This window comes from Pezoporus wallicus, unplaced genomic scaffold, assembly GCF_028554395.1.
Source record: "Pezoporus wallicus isolate ANWC-B61680 ecotype Strahan unplaced genomic scaffold, APGP_CSIRO_Pwel_v1 contig_2384, whole genome shotgun sequence".
Classification (NCBI taxonomy): Eukaryota; Metazoa; Chordata; class Aves; order Psittaciformes; family Psittacidae; genus Pezoporus; species Pezoporus wallicus.
Window position 1 is genome coordinate 4,617,145 of NW_026640488.1, and position 15,985 is coordinate 4,633,129.

The window sequence follows — 15,985 nt, forward strand, 5'->3', positions numbered from 1 at the left end:
CAGAACAAAAATGCATGAGACAGACTACTGCAAATAAGTGAATAACAGTTTACATGATTCTTTTTTGCTCACAATGGAGGAAAGTTGTTAAAAAGGAAAACAGATTCAGTAGCTAGAAATGTAAGCAGACTTTTATCTTATTTAAATTTACCTACCAGGAGGATTACTCAAGCTAAAGAGAGATCTACTGTATCACACAGGGCAGGATGCTAAATGCACACAAGATTACAATGCTAGAAAATTCCAGATTTTTAAGCATTTTTACACAATCTAAATTGCAGTAAAATTTTGATTAAAAAAAGATATTATTTTTCTGATTGCCTTCAGTAAATGGAGGTCAGTTTAAGAGCTTATAAGCATTCTTTAGCAAAAAACAATAAAAACAAAAATACTCCCAAACTTGTAAATCATTGCTTTAAGTTTGGATAGTTGTTTACTGCTGGCTTCCTGATCCTACTGACCTTATTCTACTTTTGGGAATCTTATTTTTCCCATTTACATTTTTAACCATCGTTAATATTAGAATTGTAAGTAAACAAACTATAAAAAATACAAAGTTTTTGTTGTTTGTTGTTTTTTGCACTAATCCAACTGGATACATGTAATAGAAAACCTGTTGAGCAAACCAAATTGTTCAAGAAACATTAATCAGTGGTACAGTGAATAACCAAAAATCTGACCTATTGATTGTAGACTCACTTCTTTGCATTTTGTTTGGTTTAAAATAAGTATTTCCTTGATGATATAGGTGAAGCTTTGTGATGCCAGGTTTTTAGAACACGGTTTAATCTGAAAGGATTAGTGCAGTATGAGGACAGTAGATAGTAGGATAAGTAGAACTGAAATTCCCTGCTGATGAAACCCTGTGACAGCTGAAAAACATAACACGTATTCTTTTCTTTTTTTTTTTTTTCTAAAAAAAGGTTAAGCTTCTGCAAGCAGCTCTCTCAACTAAGATTCACCATAAAAATAAACTCCTCAAATTGCGGTGATCAGAAAACACTGCAAACGTAATTCCTCCTTATTTTCTCTCCTTGTATGTTCCACAACTTGAGAATAGAAATTTGATACCAAAAGTTTCTTTCCAATGAAAAGCAATCCTACAGCCACAGTGGGAATAAATAATACAATTTCTATGTTTTACCTTTCATGTGAAACTTTCGCTTCAAGGCACAAAAAGATTAAACAGTGGACTGGACAGAACAGGACAGAACATTTCAGTCTAAGGAGTCAAAGTTTGTTCAACAGCTCTTATTTTGTGTCTGAAGCAAACTTATCCAAAATTTGAATCATATTTAAATCTTCCATTTTCAAATGTGAAGTATCATATTAAATTCCCTGAAGCTTTTTGATTTTTTCCTAATTGCTTTAAAATAATGTATGATATTTATCATCAATTTCAATATTTAGTAATTTCAATCTAACAACACAATCTCAGATGATAATTAATAAGGAGTGCCATTATCAAATAGCTATTTAGTAACTTTTATGTGGACGTTGATTCAGATTGTGTTCAGGTCAAAGAAATAACAGGTATAGAAGAATCTAATAATTTAAAACAAAAATAGTTTAAATTTGAAGAATGGTGTAATTTGAGTGCAATGTATTGTGAAACTATTAATTCAGCAAATATTTAACACAGATCCTTATGCTTCTCCAACCCAAATTACTGTGTTGCCTCTACCAACTTCAGTGATTTCACAATTTAACTTATTGAGCCGTCCATCAAGGATAAAGAGAGATTCCTTGGAAGGGGTCATGAGATACTGACCAAAAATGCCACTGTCTTTTATAAGACGGTTCTTACTGTTCCAAGGCCATTCTTCTGCTTTGACAGGCTCCTTCAGACTCTTCACCATCTTAACGTTGCCAGAGGAGAGCTCCATGAAAAGAACATCAGTTTGTGTGCTGGAGCTACAGTAGACATTGTACTGATGAGCTTCAGTGAATGATGGCTGAAAAGCTACATCAGCTATGTGCAAATTAGTGTGAATGTCAAATGCATCCTGTATTTCTCCTCTCATTGTTATGGACTGGATCCTCATGAGACCCTTTGCATCATCAATGCTGATAAGGTAGCGTCCATCTGGAGAAATATGTGGTGTGCCTGTTACATCACCATTGTATCCAATCACTGCATCAGTAACACTATCCACTATAAGCTGCGGTAGGACAGCCCCAGTGGTATCAGGCTTGCAGCAGATAAAAAAATATCCTCCAAGATGTGTATAAGCCAGTGACTGAGGAATGCAATTATAATCCTTCAAACTAATTGTCTTGACATATGACATAGTTTCTAGATCAATTTTCTGGAGTGTAGGCTCATCCTTATGAAGAATAAATCCAAACCTGGAAGGAAAAACACAAAATCAAAGAAAGGCAAAGCTGATGTGTTCATTAGGGACAAATGGGTAAAGCCATTATAAGCAAAGTAGATGAGTTAGTATGTGCAGAAGTGTATTGCTATATATCTCAGCTTCAAATGTTTCAGCTATTATGCAGTTTAAAGTATTTAATTCTTAGTGTTCTTGTAACTGACATTCAGACTGGATCAAAGGAAATGTCTAAAAACTGATTAATAGAAAAACTATTTTTTTCCGACTGATACAGGGGGAAAAGTAAGCATTACTCTGAGCATATCTATTCAGTCATAACTTTTGCAAAAGCCAGGAAGGGAAAAAAAAGATTATATATCAATAGATTGTACATCTCACATGTTTTAATTCACTTCACATAGTTCTTCAACTTTCTCGGAACATCAGCTTAACCTAGCACTCATTGCTATTCAGATAATTACCTGAATCTTCCTCATTTTAATTCAGGAGAAATGAATATCATAAAAGGATTTAGGTTTATGCCTCCCAACTACCTAAGCCCTTATTTCTTACAATTTAAATGACCCTTTATGCTTTTCCATATATCAAGGAATTTTCACTGAACATGAATAATATGGTTAAACTTTAAAATTCTAGAGTTGAACATTTATAACATTTTAAACATAAACTATATTATTATTCTCTAATGTTAACATATAAGTTCTGACTGCAAAATCATTTGACTGTATATATGCAAATACAACCACCCTAAATATTATGGATTCGTGCAAGTAAACTAGTTTTGCTTATCTAAGTAGCTTTCACAGCACTTTTCCTAGACTGATGTTTTCCTCTGGCACACTTAACACTTTCCCCTGAATATTTGATCCTAAGAATGAAGGTGTATGCTGACATATAATCTAGCTGACAGCTAGAATGTTCCATCAATTGAATTGACAATAGCACAGAATTTTTACACTATACTTTGCAACCCCGATATATTTAGTAATCAGTGAACCACCAAAGAGACAGGCTAAAAGGTTGAAGGACATTGCTCAGTCAGTTCCTCCGACATAAGACAGCGTGAATTGTATTTGCATTTCCGACTGAACTAAGACCATTTTTAATTTTAGCCCCACATTCAAAGTTCTTGCATACAGCTTCAGTATCATAGGATCACAGAACTACAGAATTATTTTGATTGGAAGTGACCTCTGGATTTCATTTGGTCCAACTCCCACCCAGAGAAGGGCCAGTAGGAATCAGACTGCCTGCAATTATAAATTGAGCTAATTATGTGATCATTTTTGTCTTCGATTATTCAGCCAGTATGATTCTTTATACATATATACATGCAATCTGAATTGTCTTGGTTAGGAAAAGGGTGAGCGAGCCTTTACGAAGTTTATGTCAACATAACTTGGCAATTACTGTTACTTTCTGTTCACAAGGCCTGTTGTCATAAAGGAAGGCTAGGATCATCAGATGAGATCTGATTTTTAGCTGTTTTGGCCATCTAATATCCTTTTCCTAATCTTTTCAGGCAGGCAAAAAGTTGTTGATTCCTGATTCCATTATTACATAGTAGGTAATTTTTGGTCATGAGAAACAAACTTGTACTTTATTATGTACAGAATCATTCTGTAATAGAAGAAGCTAAACAGCAAGCAACATTCTGAAATTTCAAATGTTTATGATATACTTCACTGTTAAATAATCAATGTTACACATATGAGCAGTGATTACAAAAAGACAATATAATTAGCTTATTGATTGTCTTTAACATAACAGCGTCCAGTATAAAGCAACAATCAGGAAACTGTCCAAGAGCATTCACAACATTCTGGACAATGACTTACACATATCTGCTACTTAATCCTGCAAAAAACAATAACCAAAAAAAACCCAGTGCATTTTGAAAGGACTTTTTTCTGGATGAGAACTGACTGAAAGCTAGACATTGTTATCACTGTTGATTTCATTAATATCAAATGCAAAACAAAACTGAAATATCTAGGTTGCTAGATCAGGTATTAAAAAATCAGAAAATGCAAAAGCAACAAAAAAATACAGAATGTTACAGTCAATATTATAGACGATATAAATTCAGCCAAACTTTCTGTCCTGTCAGGTTTATTGTGTATAACTGAACTTGAGCCCTATTTCTAACACAATATGGTTCATCTGAATACATGCAGGCTGCTGTTTCTTCAGCCCTGCTTTATTCCAGTCTTAACGGAATCCATTTGCCACATCTGAGAGGCAGAGGTTGTAATGTGGGGAGGGTAGAGATCGGTGTTTGATGTAGATTGCTGTTAGTTTGGTTTGGTATGGATTGTGTTGCAATATAGATTGGTGGCTGAATGGAGGATAATTGTGCTCCTGCAGAGGGAAAGCGTGGAGTGAACTTAACAGGCATTTATCTTATGGCTTAGCATGTACAAGTAGCAGGTTAAAAAACATGAAGGAGGAACATGGAGAAAAGTGGACATACTGCTGTGAAAGAGGATGGCTGCAACATGCAGGACAGATTAGGGCATTCTTTGAGTGAGACACTGGATACATTGGAGAATCTGCAATTACTGTGGAACAGTGTAGCACAGGGGACAAAAATTACACTGGTTAATTACTCCGAGAACTGTAAAATTTGCTTAAAAGTGAGTTAACCCATAAAATTGTAAGAAGACAAAATCAGTAACACAAATTCACGAATATTACAAATATAATAAAATTACCTGACTTCTGCAGTAAATAAATAAAAAATATTATTTTTGAATAAAAATCTATTTTTCACTTAGGTCTGCTCTTATTCAATAAATTTTTAACATTTCTGTTCTTAGGAGAAATGCACTTAAATTACATTTAAGTTTATGAATATCTGTTTAAAGATAAACATACTATTAGTGATGTCATTTGTGTAAATTCAAAAATTAATATGATGCTCATGAACCTTTCTCAATTCTCATTATTTTAATGAGTGAAAGGTATGTGAAAGGAAGGGAAAAACTAACTTTAGGTCAATGTGATGGCAGGAACTGAATACATTAAATACTTTAATATCAAGTATTACAGTATTATTTCAAACATTTTAATGTAAGTACACACTGAAAATATTTTTTGCCTTAATTACTTCTGATCTCAATTTCAATAGTGAACAGAAATAAGAGAGTTTTTTTCCTTGAGTCTGGTAAGCTAACTTTGGGTTTGAAAACATCATTTTTCTCTTCCAGTAATGGGGAGAATTAGGGAATCTTTACTTTAAAGAAAAAGAAAAAGCTCTCACAAAGGTGTTTGTAACCTATGTAGGTACCTAAAACACATATCTAAGTCACATTTTCAGACATATACAAACATACATAAAAGTAATTATGTTTTTGAAAATCCCAGGAGACATCATCTAAAATCATGATTAAATACTTTCATAATTGTTTTCATATATCATGTATCAAACTGACTAACAGAGAGAAATCTTTGTGCTGCCCGCATATCTATTTGTTTAAAAGATTATTCCAGCTGATGAAAATGACCCTTTCTTTCGGAAGTAAAATAAAAATGCAAAACAAGATTAGAATCAATTATCTAAATCAGCAATTTTTACTTGGCGATTTAAATCACAATTGAATGATTAAAGTCAGTTTCATGCAAAAAAAATCTGCCTTACTTGTGAGTTCTTGATTAAGCACTGTTAATGATCAATTTATGATATTTTTACTTTCAAATGTCATTGATTTCAAAAGGAATACATAAGTTACTAATCTTTGCTTCTCAAATATTATTCGTAGCATATATTTTTGAACCACAAGTACACTCAGCTTATGTTAACTTTGGTTGCACAAAACCCTTGATTACCAAAACAGTGAATTTATTCTCTAAATTTAAAGATAAGGGCTTACATACCTTCTCTAAGGTACATCAGTCGAAGGTACAGAAAGACTCACACTTGACAACTAGCTTTCCCTCCAAGAAGGATATTGGCATTGGTTTGTTCTCCACTTTCTCATTACCTGGTGGTACCTGCTGCCAGACAAATCCTCTGAATTCTGCCAGCTAAGAGGTTTGCATGAGCATTCCCCAGTGCATGCCGTTAAGATTAATTTAGTTATTTTGGAATCATTCAAATGCTTTAAATAGCTGATTAGCCTGGTTGGTATGAATGAAATCGTTTAAGAGCCAGAGCAGAATGTGAGTAATAGTTTTCCCACTTACACAGGTAGGCTCAAAAAAACTGTTTGTCTACAGCAAGGGACTCCAGACCTTTAGGGTTAATCACATCCTTATTCTAGAATGAATTATCAAGTACATTATAAAGCATAAACCAGATGATAATGTCTCAAGTAGTTCAACCAAGACTTTCCAAAGCACTCCAGTTTCTTGTGCAGCTTTAGATATCTCTTTGTAACATTTATTTCCCAGTCCAAAAGCCACAAGTGAAAAGCTTACAGTATCTTGGATAGATTGTTTTTTGCAACTTAAATATTGGTTCCAGCTTTAGTAGTTGACTTCACTTGAAAACTACAGAAACTGGATTCAAGGTTGCAGCATCCTTATCCTTATTTGTTGTACTTGGGAGATCTACTGTCCCTTGCTCTAAAGCTATTAGGTTACTTGATTTTCACACTGAAGCAGCAGATTCTGATACTCTGCTATACCTGAATACCAATTTACAATGTATTTTACTTTTAAAGTGTGCAAGGGGCAGTTTAATGCTTTTTTTTTTTTTTCCTGTGATCATTCATTTTCATGCTCTTAAATGCTACAGGCTACCATTTCAACTAGGAACCTAAAAAGATAGAGAGGAGCAAGTACAGACAACTAGAATACATCAGTTTGAATAAGAATATAGGAAATCACTTTGTCAAGATAATTTCTGTGAGTATTAAAACCAGATCCCGGACAGAGGAGGGTGAGAAGATCCAAAGGGGAAAGCTGATAAACCTTCACAAAGGACCTACCCTTCCCCAGAGCAAGTAAGGCTGCCAAAAGGAATTCATTAGAACTAATAGGATTTTATAAATACTATTGTTCAAACAATTCTTTCTCAGCCTGTCATGTTACCTGTAACTTTTCAGTGCCCCAATTAAAATTCAGTAAAGCTGTACAGAGATGTAAATACCCATCAGCCCAATAAATACAGATGAAAGAGAAGTGGGAAAAAGTAGTTTCAAAGCTGCCAGTCTTCTTGGATGTAAATGGATTTGGCAAGCTGTGTGTTTGATATATTTGTTTGTCTGCCTCTCTCAGTGAGAGCTGTGGCTGGGATTTTGAGAAACTCAACAAATCAAAAGAGAGCCTTGCACAAATCAAGCACAGTCTTTTCATGTGCCTGTGAGGTTTGTGTGACTGATCCTTAGTCTGTAAGAACTGCCATGCAGAGGCGTAGGGATGGTAAAAGTAATGGAAATTCTGGAAGTAATGGAAGTTCTGGGGGGAAGAGACAGAAAAGGGGAAGTGAAGTAAACTGATAAAGATTCCATGTCTGGTACAGTTCAAAAAATAATAAACCTTCAAAAAAAAAAAAAAAAAAACAACAAAAGCCACACAAAACCAAAACCACAACAAAAAAGAGAGAGAAATTATACTTTTGTTACCTAAAGATGAAGCAGCATTTTCTGAGCCACTAGCAATTGAGGAAAATGATGAATAGGTTTTTTATAGGAATGTGTATCTGCCAGGTTAGATAATTTGTTCCTGATAATTTTGAAAGAGTTGCCTAGATCTTAACATTTTAATAAATCTCAGAATAAAAGGAAAATTTGGAAAGTCTAGCAGAAGATTGTTGAAATATTCATCAGATAAATCCAGGTATCCTAGTTAAGCTGAAGATCTTGATGCATATCCCAAAGAAATAATAAAATTTATGAGAACCAACTAGAGAAAAATGTGAACATAATGCAGTCAGCTGGGTTTATGAGCAAATGAACTTTGTCAGACAAATTGAATTTTTTTAATACAAAATTTTGCTGAAGGTAACTGAATATCAGGAGGGCATATCTTTATTGGAATAAATACTGATACCTTATGGAAAAACAATTTCTCTGCAATAAAATGCAGTTATTAATGCAGAATCATCATTTTGCAGGGAAGTTTTGGTTTTGCTTTGTACCAACTCTGATACTTCATAAAATTTTCACAGGCCATTTGGATGTAAATACATGTCCATAACATTAAAATTGCAAATAATGACAGGGAAGTTATTACATTAGTCAGTTGCTCATTTAAGCAAAATGTGTTAAGCAAAAATTTAAGCAAAACCTGCTAAGCAAAACGGAGCCAAGTGCAAAGTCAAGCAACTTTACTTGTGAACGAGGAGTGCAGGACATGCATGTAGAACAATAACCTGAAAAGAAGCATCTATGAAATGATTTAAGGATCATAGCAGACATGCAAGTCACAATGAGATCTGAGTCTAATGAGCTCGAAAAGCATTACCCAAAGGTCTTCATACAGTCCTTGGAGGAACATACAGAAAGGGGCAAGGAAAATGCAACAGTCTCGTATCTGTATTCTACACTGGGGAGACCATATAAAGAACTCTTTATATTGTTTTATTTCTGTCCTTCTACAGAGGAGTATTAAAAAATTAGGGGCAAAAAAGAATCATAAAATTATTTGAGGGCTGGAGACAATAATTTTAAGGAAAAGTCTGAGAGAGTTCAGTATATCTGGCTTATGAAAAATATAACTGAGACATGACTTATTTACAACATGTATCTACCTGAATATACAGAATGTTAGACAAGATGTTCTGGTGCTCTGTTCTAGCCTGTGAATATGTTAAACATCAATTTTTTTGCCTTCATACAATCAAAATTACATGAGTACAGTAGGTATTTATCTTATACTACTTGGTCATTTTATGCTGAGACACATCCAAGTGTTTAAAATCTCATGAAACTGTGATCTGACACAATACCGTAGCTCATACACGCACACACACAAAAACAAGTAGCATGCAGGGGAATCTGTCTTTCTGCAGGCCTCAGGTTTAGATGACATTTTTACATCCACTGTACAGGAAAAAAAAGCTTGTTTTTTTTTATTAGTCTTACACTGTTTCTACTCTTAATAAATTTTCAATTTCACACGTGACTTACTAGTAACTTTTACAGTTACTGATCTTCCATACACATGGATATATCTTCAAAATAAATGTTCCCCTTGACAACACACTAGTCTCCAAATTCAGGAAGCTTGTGAATAGCCTGTATAATATTACAACTATATAACTATAACAGCTATAATTTCACTTGGGAAGAAAAATGTTCTAAGACTGGGATGGTCATTCCTTTGAGATTTATTAATCTAAATGTAGATCATGAGGGATAAGTTGGAGGAACAGTGACAGATCACAGAGACCTGCTTCAGAACAATTACCTGCTTGCAGACAGCAATGATCAGTTGCAAATAAATTTCAGCCCACTGTCCAATAACCTAACTGCTGCCTTCTAACCACCAGGTGAATTTATCTGTACTTCTGTTCTGCCCAGTATTAAGAACCTTCTCATCATGCCAGTGTCAGATTACTAACTCTGCTTTCATTGCGAGGTTGGCCTTGATCTTTCTGATGAGGAGGCAAAAGCAACCGTAAAAACACAGTAATACCAAATTTATCAGAAAACGGTATTGCAACTCACGAAGGTTAAACACAGTTTTGGATTGCGCATCTTAGTGAACCCCCAAAAAAAAGCCGTATGTAACAAAGTGGGTGATTTACCAGATCTGTAACAAATTGTTGTCCTCCAGTGGTGTCTACAGGCCCAGTGTAATAAGGACATTTCAGAAAATTGACATTAGTAAGAGAGTTTTGTTAGAGGTCTCAGTAAACCAAATCAGCAAGTACCTGAGTATCATATTACATTCACTATCCTATTTTTAATTTTCCATTCAAAGTAAAGCAAAGCTATTAAATTTGTGTAAAGAAGCCTGCAATACTACCCTCTGTTCAGTGCATAGCTGAGCTCAATCCCCAAAGCTACCATAACTTTTCAAAAACACTTAGTTTTCTAAAGGGATTAAAAAAACACAGCCATCCATAATCATGCAATGAAATTGTATCTGTCACCTAAGTACTGTTAAACTGTTTTTTATGATTAGGCTGTTGGAAAACAAGTGATACTTCAGGGTACCTTCGCTTTTTCCAAATGTTTTATAGATAGATGGTGGTGCACTTAATGCAAAGTTTCCTCTCATATAGATAGATATGCAGAAGCCTCCCACTGTTCATTAATCCCCGATTAATATTTGCGAGAATCTCAATCCTCATGTCTCTTCGATGCACAGTATCAAAGAGCACATATAGGTTGCAGTCAGAGTGCATACTGGGATCCACTGCAACTCAAGCCTGCAAGACTTCAGAGCAAAGCTTTACATTTCCAATAATTTATTTTACAGTTTATGCAAGTGGGAATATGTAGCCTGTGGGCATATCAGTCCAACTGGAGTACATGCTACAACTGTAACATCCGAGATTGTCTCTTTCTTCACTCAATCCATATGAACAAATAACATTTGAATCCCAGATTTTCAAGATTTGTAATCTTACATTGTGACATATAGTTAAGAGAAATAGGAATAATAATATTTAGCAACTCTATAACACTTTGTATGAGCAGTATACAGGGTTTGGTTGGGATAGGGTTAATTTTTTTCATATCAGCCCATATGGCACTGTGTTTCAGATTTGTGAACAAAAGTGTTTAGAATCCACTATGTTTTAGTTATCACTGAGCAGTGTTCGCACAGCATCAAGGCCTTTTCTTTTTTCTCACTGCCCTCCCCGCCATTTGGGCAAGTGGTTGGGAGGTGACACAAGCTGGGACAGCTGAACCCCACTGACTAAAGGGATATATATTCTACTCTATAGAGCATAATGTACCCAGATGAAGGGAATCTGAAGTACATAAAAATAACTTCTCCAAACTAAGTTAAAATAGACAGGAAGAATATCCTAAAAGGTATCAACTGCAAATGCATTAAAAAAAAAAAAAAAAAAGCTAAGAAGCTCATGGATGAATGCCTTATTTTCCTAATTTTAATGGAAAACACCCACCCACACATTCAGGAGTAGAATAATTATGACTAATTTAACAACATGTTTAAAATTATTACTTCTATTGTCTCACAATATATTCAAGACTGGAGTTTTTAAAGCATTCCAAATATATTTAAAACATAGGATTTGAGTCCTAGTTTTATGGAATTGTAAGCCTGTAAGTAACACAAAACCAGTCAACAGTAAATTCATGAACTGCATCGTTCTTTTCCCTAAAATACTTACTGTAATTATCACTACAGTATTTCCCTAACTACTGCAAAACTGTTAACCTGAAAACTCCCACTGACAAGCTGACAGACAAAGGGATCTACCCATACTCTACCAAACTACTACTCTCTCTTTTGTCAGAATATAAAATGCCTCATAGTACAGGAAATCTTTCACCAATTAGGTTTGGAACAACTTATGTACAGGAACTTGCCCATGAAGCAATGTGCCATGAAGCACAAATTCTGGACTTATATTTAAAAGGTATTAATTTTGGAAATCTTACTGGGTATTATTGTTATACATCAACATCACCAGTCTTTACAAGTCCTAACTCTCCTTTCTCTTATCACATCCAATTTTCACATTATTTTTCATGAAATTTCCATCACTTAAAGTTCCATTGTTTGTGACAGTTATAAAGCATAAAACCAAATGTTCTTTTAATATAGATCCCCACATAGTGTATAACAGATGACTTTCAGCTATGAAAAAATGTGCAAGTGTAGAGTATGTTACCACAGCAGGATTTATATTGCTGGCTTCCTTTCACTGTCCTTTAAGGTGACTGAATACTTTATCTCTCACTGTCCTTTAAGGAGATGAGCTGCTTTCAAACCAGAGCAAATCCCCCTGTTACTATCAGAGAATAGTTCATTATATTTTGAAAAAGTAATGCTGGTTTCATACAAAATTCCTGTCAAGTTCCTTATCATCTCCATTCAGCCTAAGTAGCTTTTACTATTGCACAGCACAATGGGAATATTTTGCTTTTGAGGAATGAACTAGAACTCCTTTTTCCTCTTGAATATCTCACTGTTGTTCCATATTTGCTACATAATTGTTCTTTCTATCCATGCCAAAAATGCTTTGAATGTGATGAAACAATTTAAAATCTGTACAGCTTCCTTATCTGTTTTCTGCCAGTTTGTTCCATAACAAAAAGCTAGATTTCAATAAATTGATTACTATATGTATTGTAGAAATAGCATTGATAGAATGTGGTATGCCACAATTGTGTATAGGTGTGTAGCAAAAGATCCTTAAGCATCTAAGAATTCCCATTTTCAGACACTTCTGTCATCTAACTCCTACAGGACAGAGGAAGGGATAAGAGGGAAAAAAACCACACTGATGTAGTGCTGAGACTGCATGAGTTAGGACTTTCACATACCTGCAGTTTACTTGCTTCCATTCTGCAGAGTTTTAATAGAGGTATGTATTACTTGATATAAAAAGTGCATGTGTTACGTAGCATAAATATGCATATACGCATATGTATATGTATAGCAAGTATAGCATCTCAGTCTGCAGTTGAGGTATAGGGAAGAACCACGCGCTAGGGTATGCCTCCCTGATTGTTTGTTTTGTTTTTTTTTAATACAAGAAGTGGATGAGTAAAAATAATTTTTGCCTCACATATTCTGGGCTTCAGGCCTCAGGCTACAAATGTTTTCACTGCTCTCTGCACCTGTAGCTTCCAAATTTGCCTGTGAAGAACCCACTGATGCTTTTTTCAGGTCAAATGATAGAATCCTCAAAAGTGATGAGCTTTCTTTGTCCTCTCAAGGGATAAGCATGCTTTCTTACTTTAGGATTAACTATAAACATTTTTATGACGCAGTTGATGAATTGGATAAGTTGAATGGATGTATTTGAGTATCATGTATCATTCAGAACAGCAGGGCTAGATCTCAAACCACACAGAGCTGAATTGTGGATGGCTCTCATAAGGATTTCAAGTAATACACCTTAAAATCAAAAATTATGTACTTTAGATTAAGTACATGTACAAAATGAACACACTACCACAGTGACCAGTTTAATTTCAGATTTTTAATCTGGTCTTTTCATCAGTTTATTAGAAATTGATATATGAACCAGGAAAAAGAAAGAAAGACAAAAACAGTACATGGCTTAACCCTGTCTTTTCCAGAGTATACAAAAATATAAAGCTGTTTATATATACATCTTTACTGCTCTGAAATAAACAAGAAAAAACCCTGTATTTCTGCAGTCCTAATCAAGCACCACTGCTTCTCCTTTCTACAATCGTATCTGTAGGCAATAAGAGGTTGAAGAATTGCCATTATTAATGTTCAGCCTCATCAGAAATTCTTACCACAAAAATCACTCTCTACAGATAGCATTTCTTTCCTGTAGACGCCTACATTTCTATGGATAACTATACATGCCTGCATATGTGTTAAACATCTAAGTTGCTATTTTTGCCAGCAGAGATCTAGTCTACACAGTCAACAGTCTAGAGAAATTAAGATGTCCAGTGCCAGAGCCCTCCCTATAGGGGGTCAGCAAAATCACCTTCTAAACTCCATTACCTGTATAGAATAGATCTCCATGAACTATAGAAGAAGACAGTTTACACCCATGGCTACACTATATTTTCACACCTTAATCTAGGCGCCAATAGTCTGAACAACACACTCACCATAAGCATCCTATCAGAATGAAAGTATAGTAACCAAAACCAGCCTTATAAAACTGCACAGATTTGGAAAACTGAAGCTTAGATGACCGACACTATGTCACGATGCGAGGAAGAACTACAGTTATGCTTGAAATGTGACTGTTTTGCCAAGTCATTACAGTAAGTTCAGGTAACTCATAGCTGTAGAAGCTATTAAAACTGCCTTTTGTGGTCAGAAATTAAAATGACTGCTCAGAGGAGCAACTAGCACTACTACAAGTGCCTGGATAGAGAACAATGTTGTATATGTCTCCATGCAAAACAGCTAAAATCAGAGAGGATGTTCCTTCCAGAACTTTCAGGGTCTCTGAAGATGGCTTTCACAGATCTCAAAGGGTAGTTTTAATAGAAAACCATGAATTCATTTTGCTTTCTATACAAAGTGTATTTTTCCAACCATAAGGATCAGCTTCAATATTTTCTGAAGGCTAGAGAGTCATCAAAAAGACAAATAAAAGCTCTTCAGAGTCTGCCTTTCATTTTTACCTTCTTAGGGTTTTGCAGAGCTCTTAAGAATTGCATGCAAATCTTATAAATGAATTTTCCAAAAGCAACTTTGTATATTACTTCATGTTAGTGAACTATTTTTTCATGTTATTATTAGTGTTTGACATATCCTGTTAGAGCTAACAGCACTCTCTACTGCAAAATACCAAGATGGAATTACATCATACGACTTTTAATATCTCTCATTCTGACACTGTATTTGCAAATTACAACAAATATTTTTCAAGAAATACTAAATATAATGAAATCTGGCTAGTAATCATGCTGTATCTATTGATTTTAAGTTGAAGAAGCTTCCCAGTTTTAAAAGATGAATTTTAAAAGTACTTCTTTATGAGCAGGCAGGAACTATGAAAGGTGTGGAAAGGAATGGTAACCCACCTAGGTTACACAATTTTTCACATTCTAGAGCATGTGTTCCACGTGGATAGCCCAGGAAGACACTGAGGCCTACCGAGGCAGTATTACTTCAGTTAACTATACCACAGTTAGGCCCAACTTGTCTCACCTTTATTTATTGCCTTTGTAATACTGTGAGATTTATACAAGCTTACTGTGCGTAACATACTAAAGCAAAGGTCACAAGAGAAAAAAAATCATGAAGAAGAATAGAAACTCAAGGAAGGACTTGGGGCAGCCTATATGAACAAAGTTTATAGTAATTTGCTGCCTTTGAAAACCTGCAGGTCACACTGTAATAATACTGCATTTCCAGTAGTTATTCAGACTGAAAGAGAATACTGAGACCTGTGACTATAAAAATTAGTGAAGATGCAATCTAATTTTGACAGGAAGTTTTAGTCAAGTAAAGTATGAATTATTAATGGACAAGTTATTCCAAACAAAGCTCCAAAGTCATGTGAATTCTGACACTGAATCTTCAAAATTGTTTTTCAAGATGTTCTACCCTTCAGATAGAGCAAGTTAGTTTGTATTTCCTATACACAAAGAACAGCCAATTAAGATGTTAGTGTGGACCTGCTAACAAGTGGTATTAACAACATGGCTTCCTGTATATTATTTTCTTCCTTTAGACAATCCATATATATTGCTTACTACTGCAACTGCATTCATTATAAAAGAGAAAATTTCTAAGCACTAGTAAAGAAACCCCTAAAAAATAAAAGCTTAAGAAATTCTTTCCTAGAAATGAGGATAAATTTTATTATATTTTAATGAATATACTTACATAAGACTGTATTTATTCTTGAGTTCAGAAAGATCAATAGAATAGAAGATAATGATGATCATGTAAAAACTCATGTCCTCTCTCTTTTCTCCTTCTGGCCATATACCCACAGATTACCCTCATGAAGTCAACAGACTTTTTTAGAGAAATATCCAAGATCACTTAAGATAAAACTCTATCACGACAAAGTTTGACCAAATATGCTGGCCAGAAGTTTTCCGTAA

General features: G+C 34.6%; 1 protein-coding gene across 5 annotated transcripts in view; it reads right to left on the reverse strand.

The window, feature by feature from the left end:
• Window positions 1–710: 710 nt before the first annotated feature.
• FSTL5 (follistatin like 5) overlaps window positions 711–15,985 on the reverse strand; it is a 318,360-nt gene continuing 303,085 nt past the window's right edge. For all 5 annotated transcript variants that reach the window (XM_057419057.1, XM_057419061.1, XM_057419058.1 and 2 more), the window contains one exon: window positions 711–2,349. In XM_057419057.1, the coding sequence (XP_057275040.1) occupies window positions 1,647–2,349 (703 nt within the window). In that variant the 3' untranslated portion in view covers window positions 711–1,646. The remainder of the gene's footprint in view (window positions 2,350–15,985) is intronic.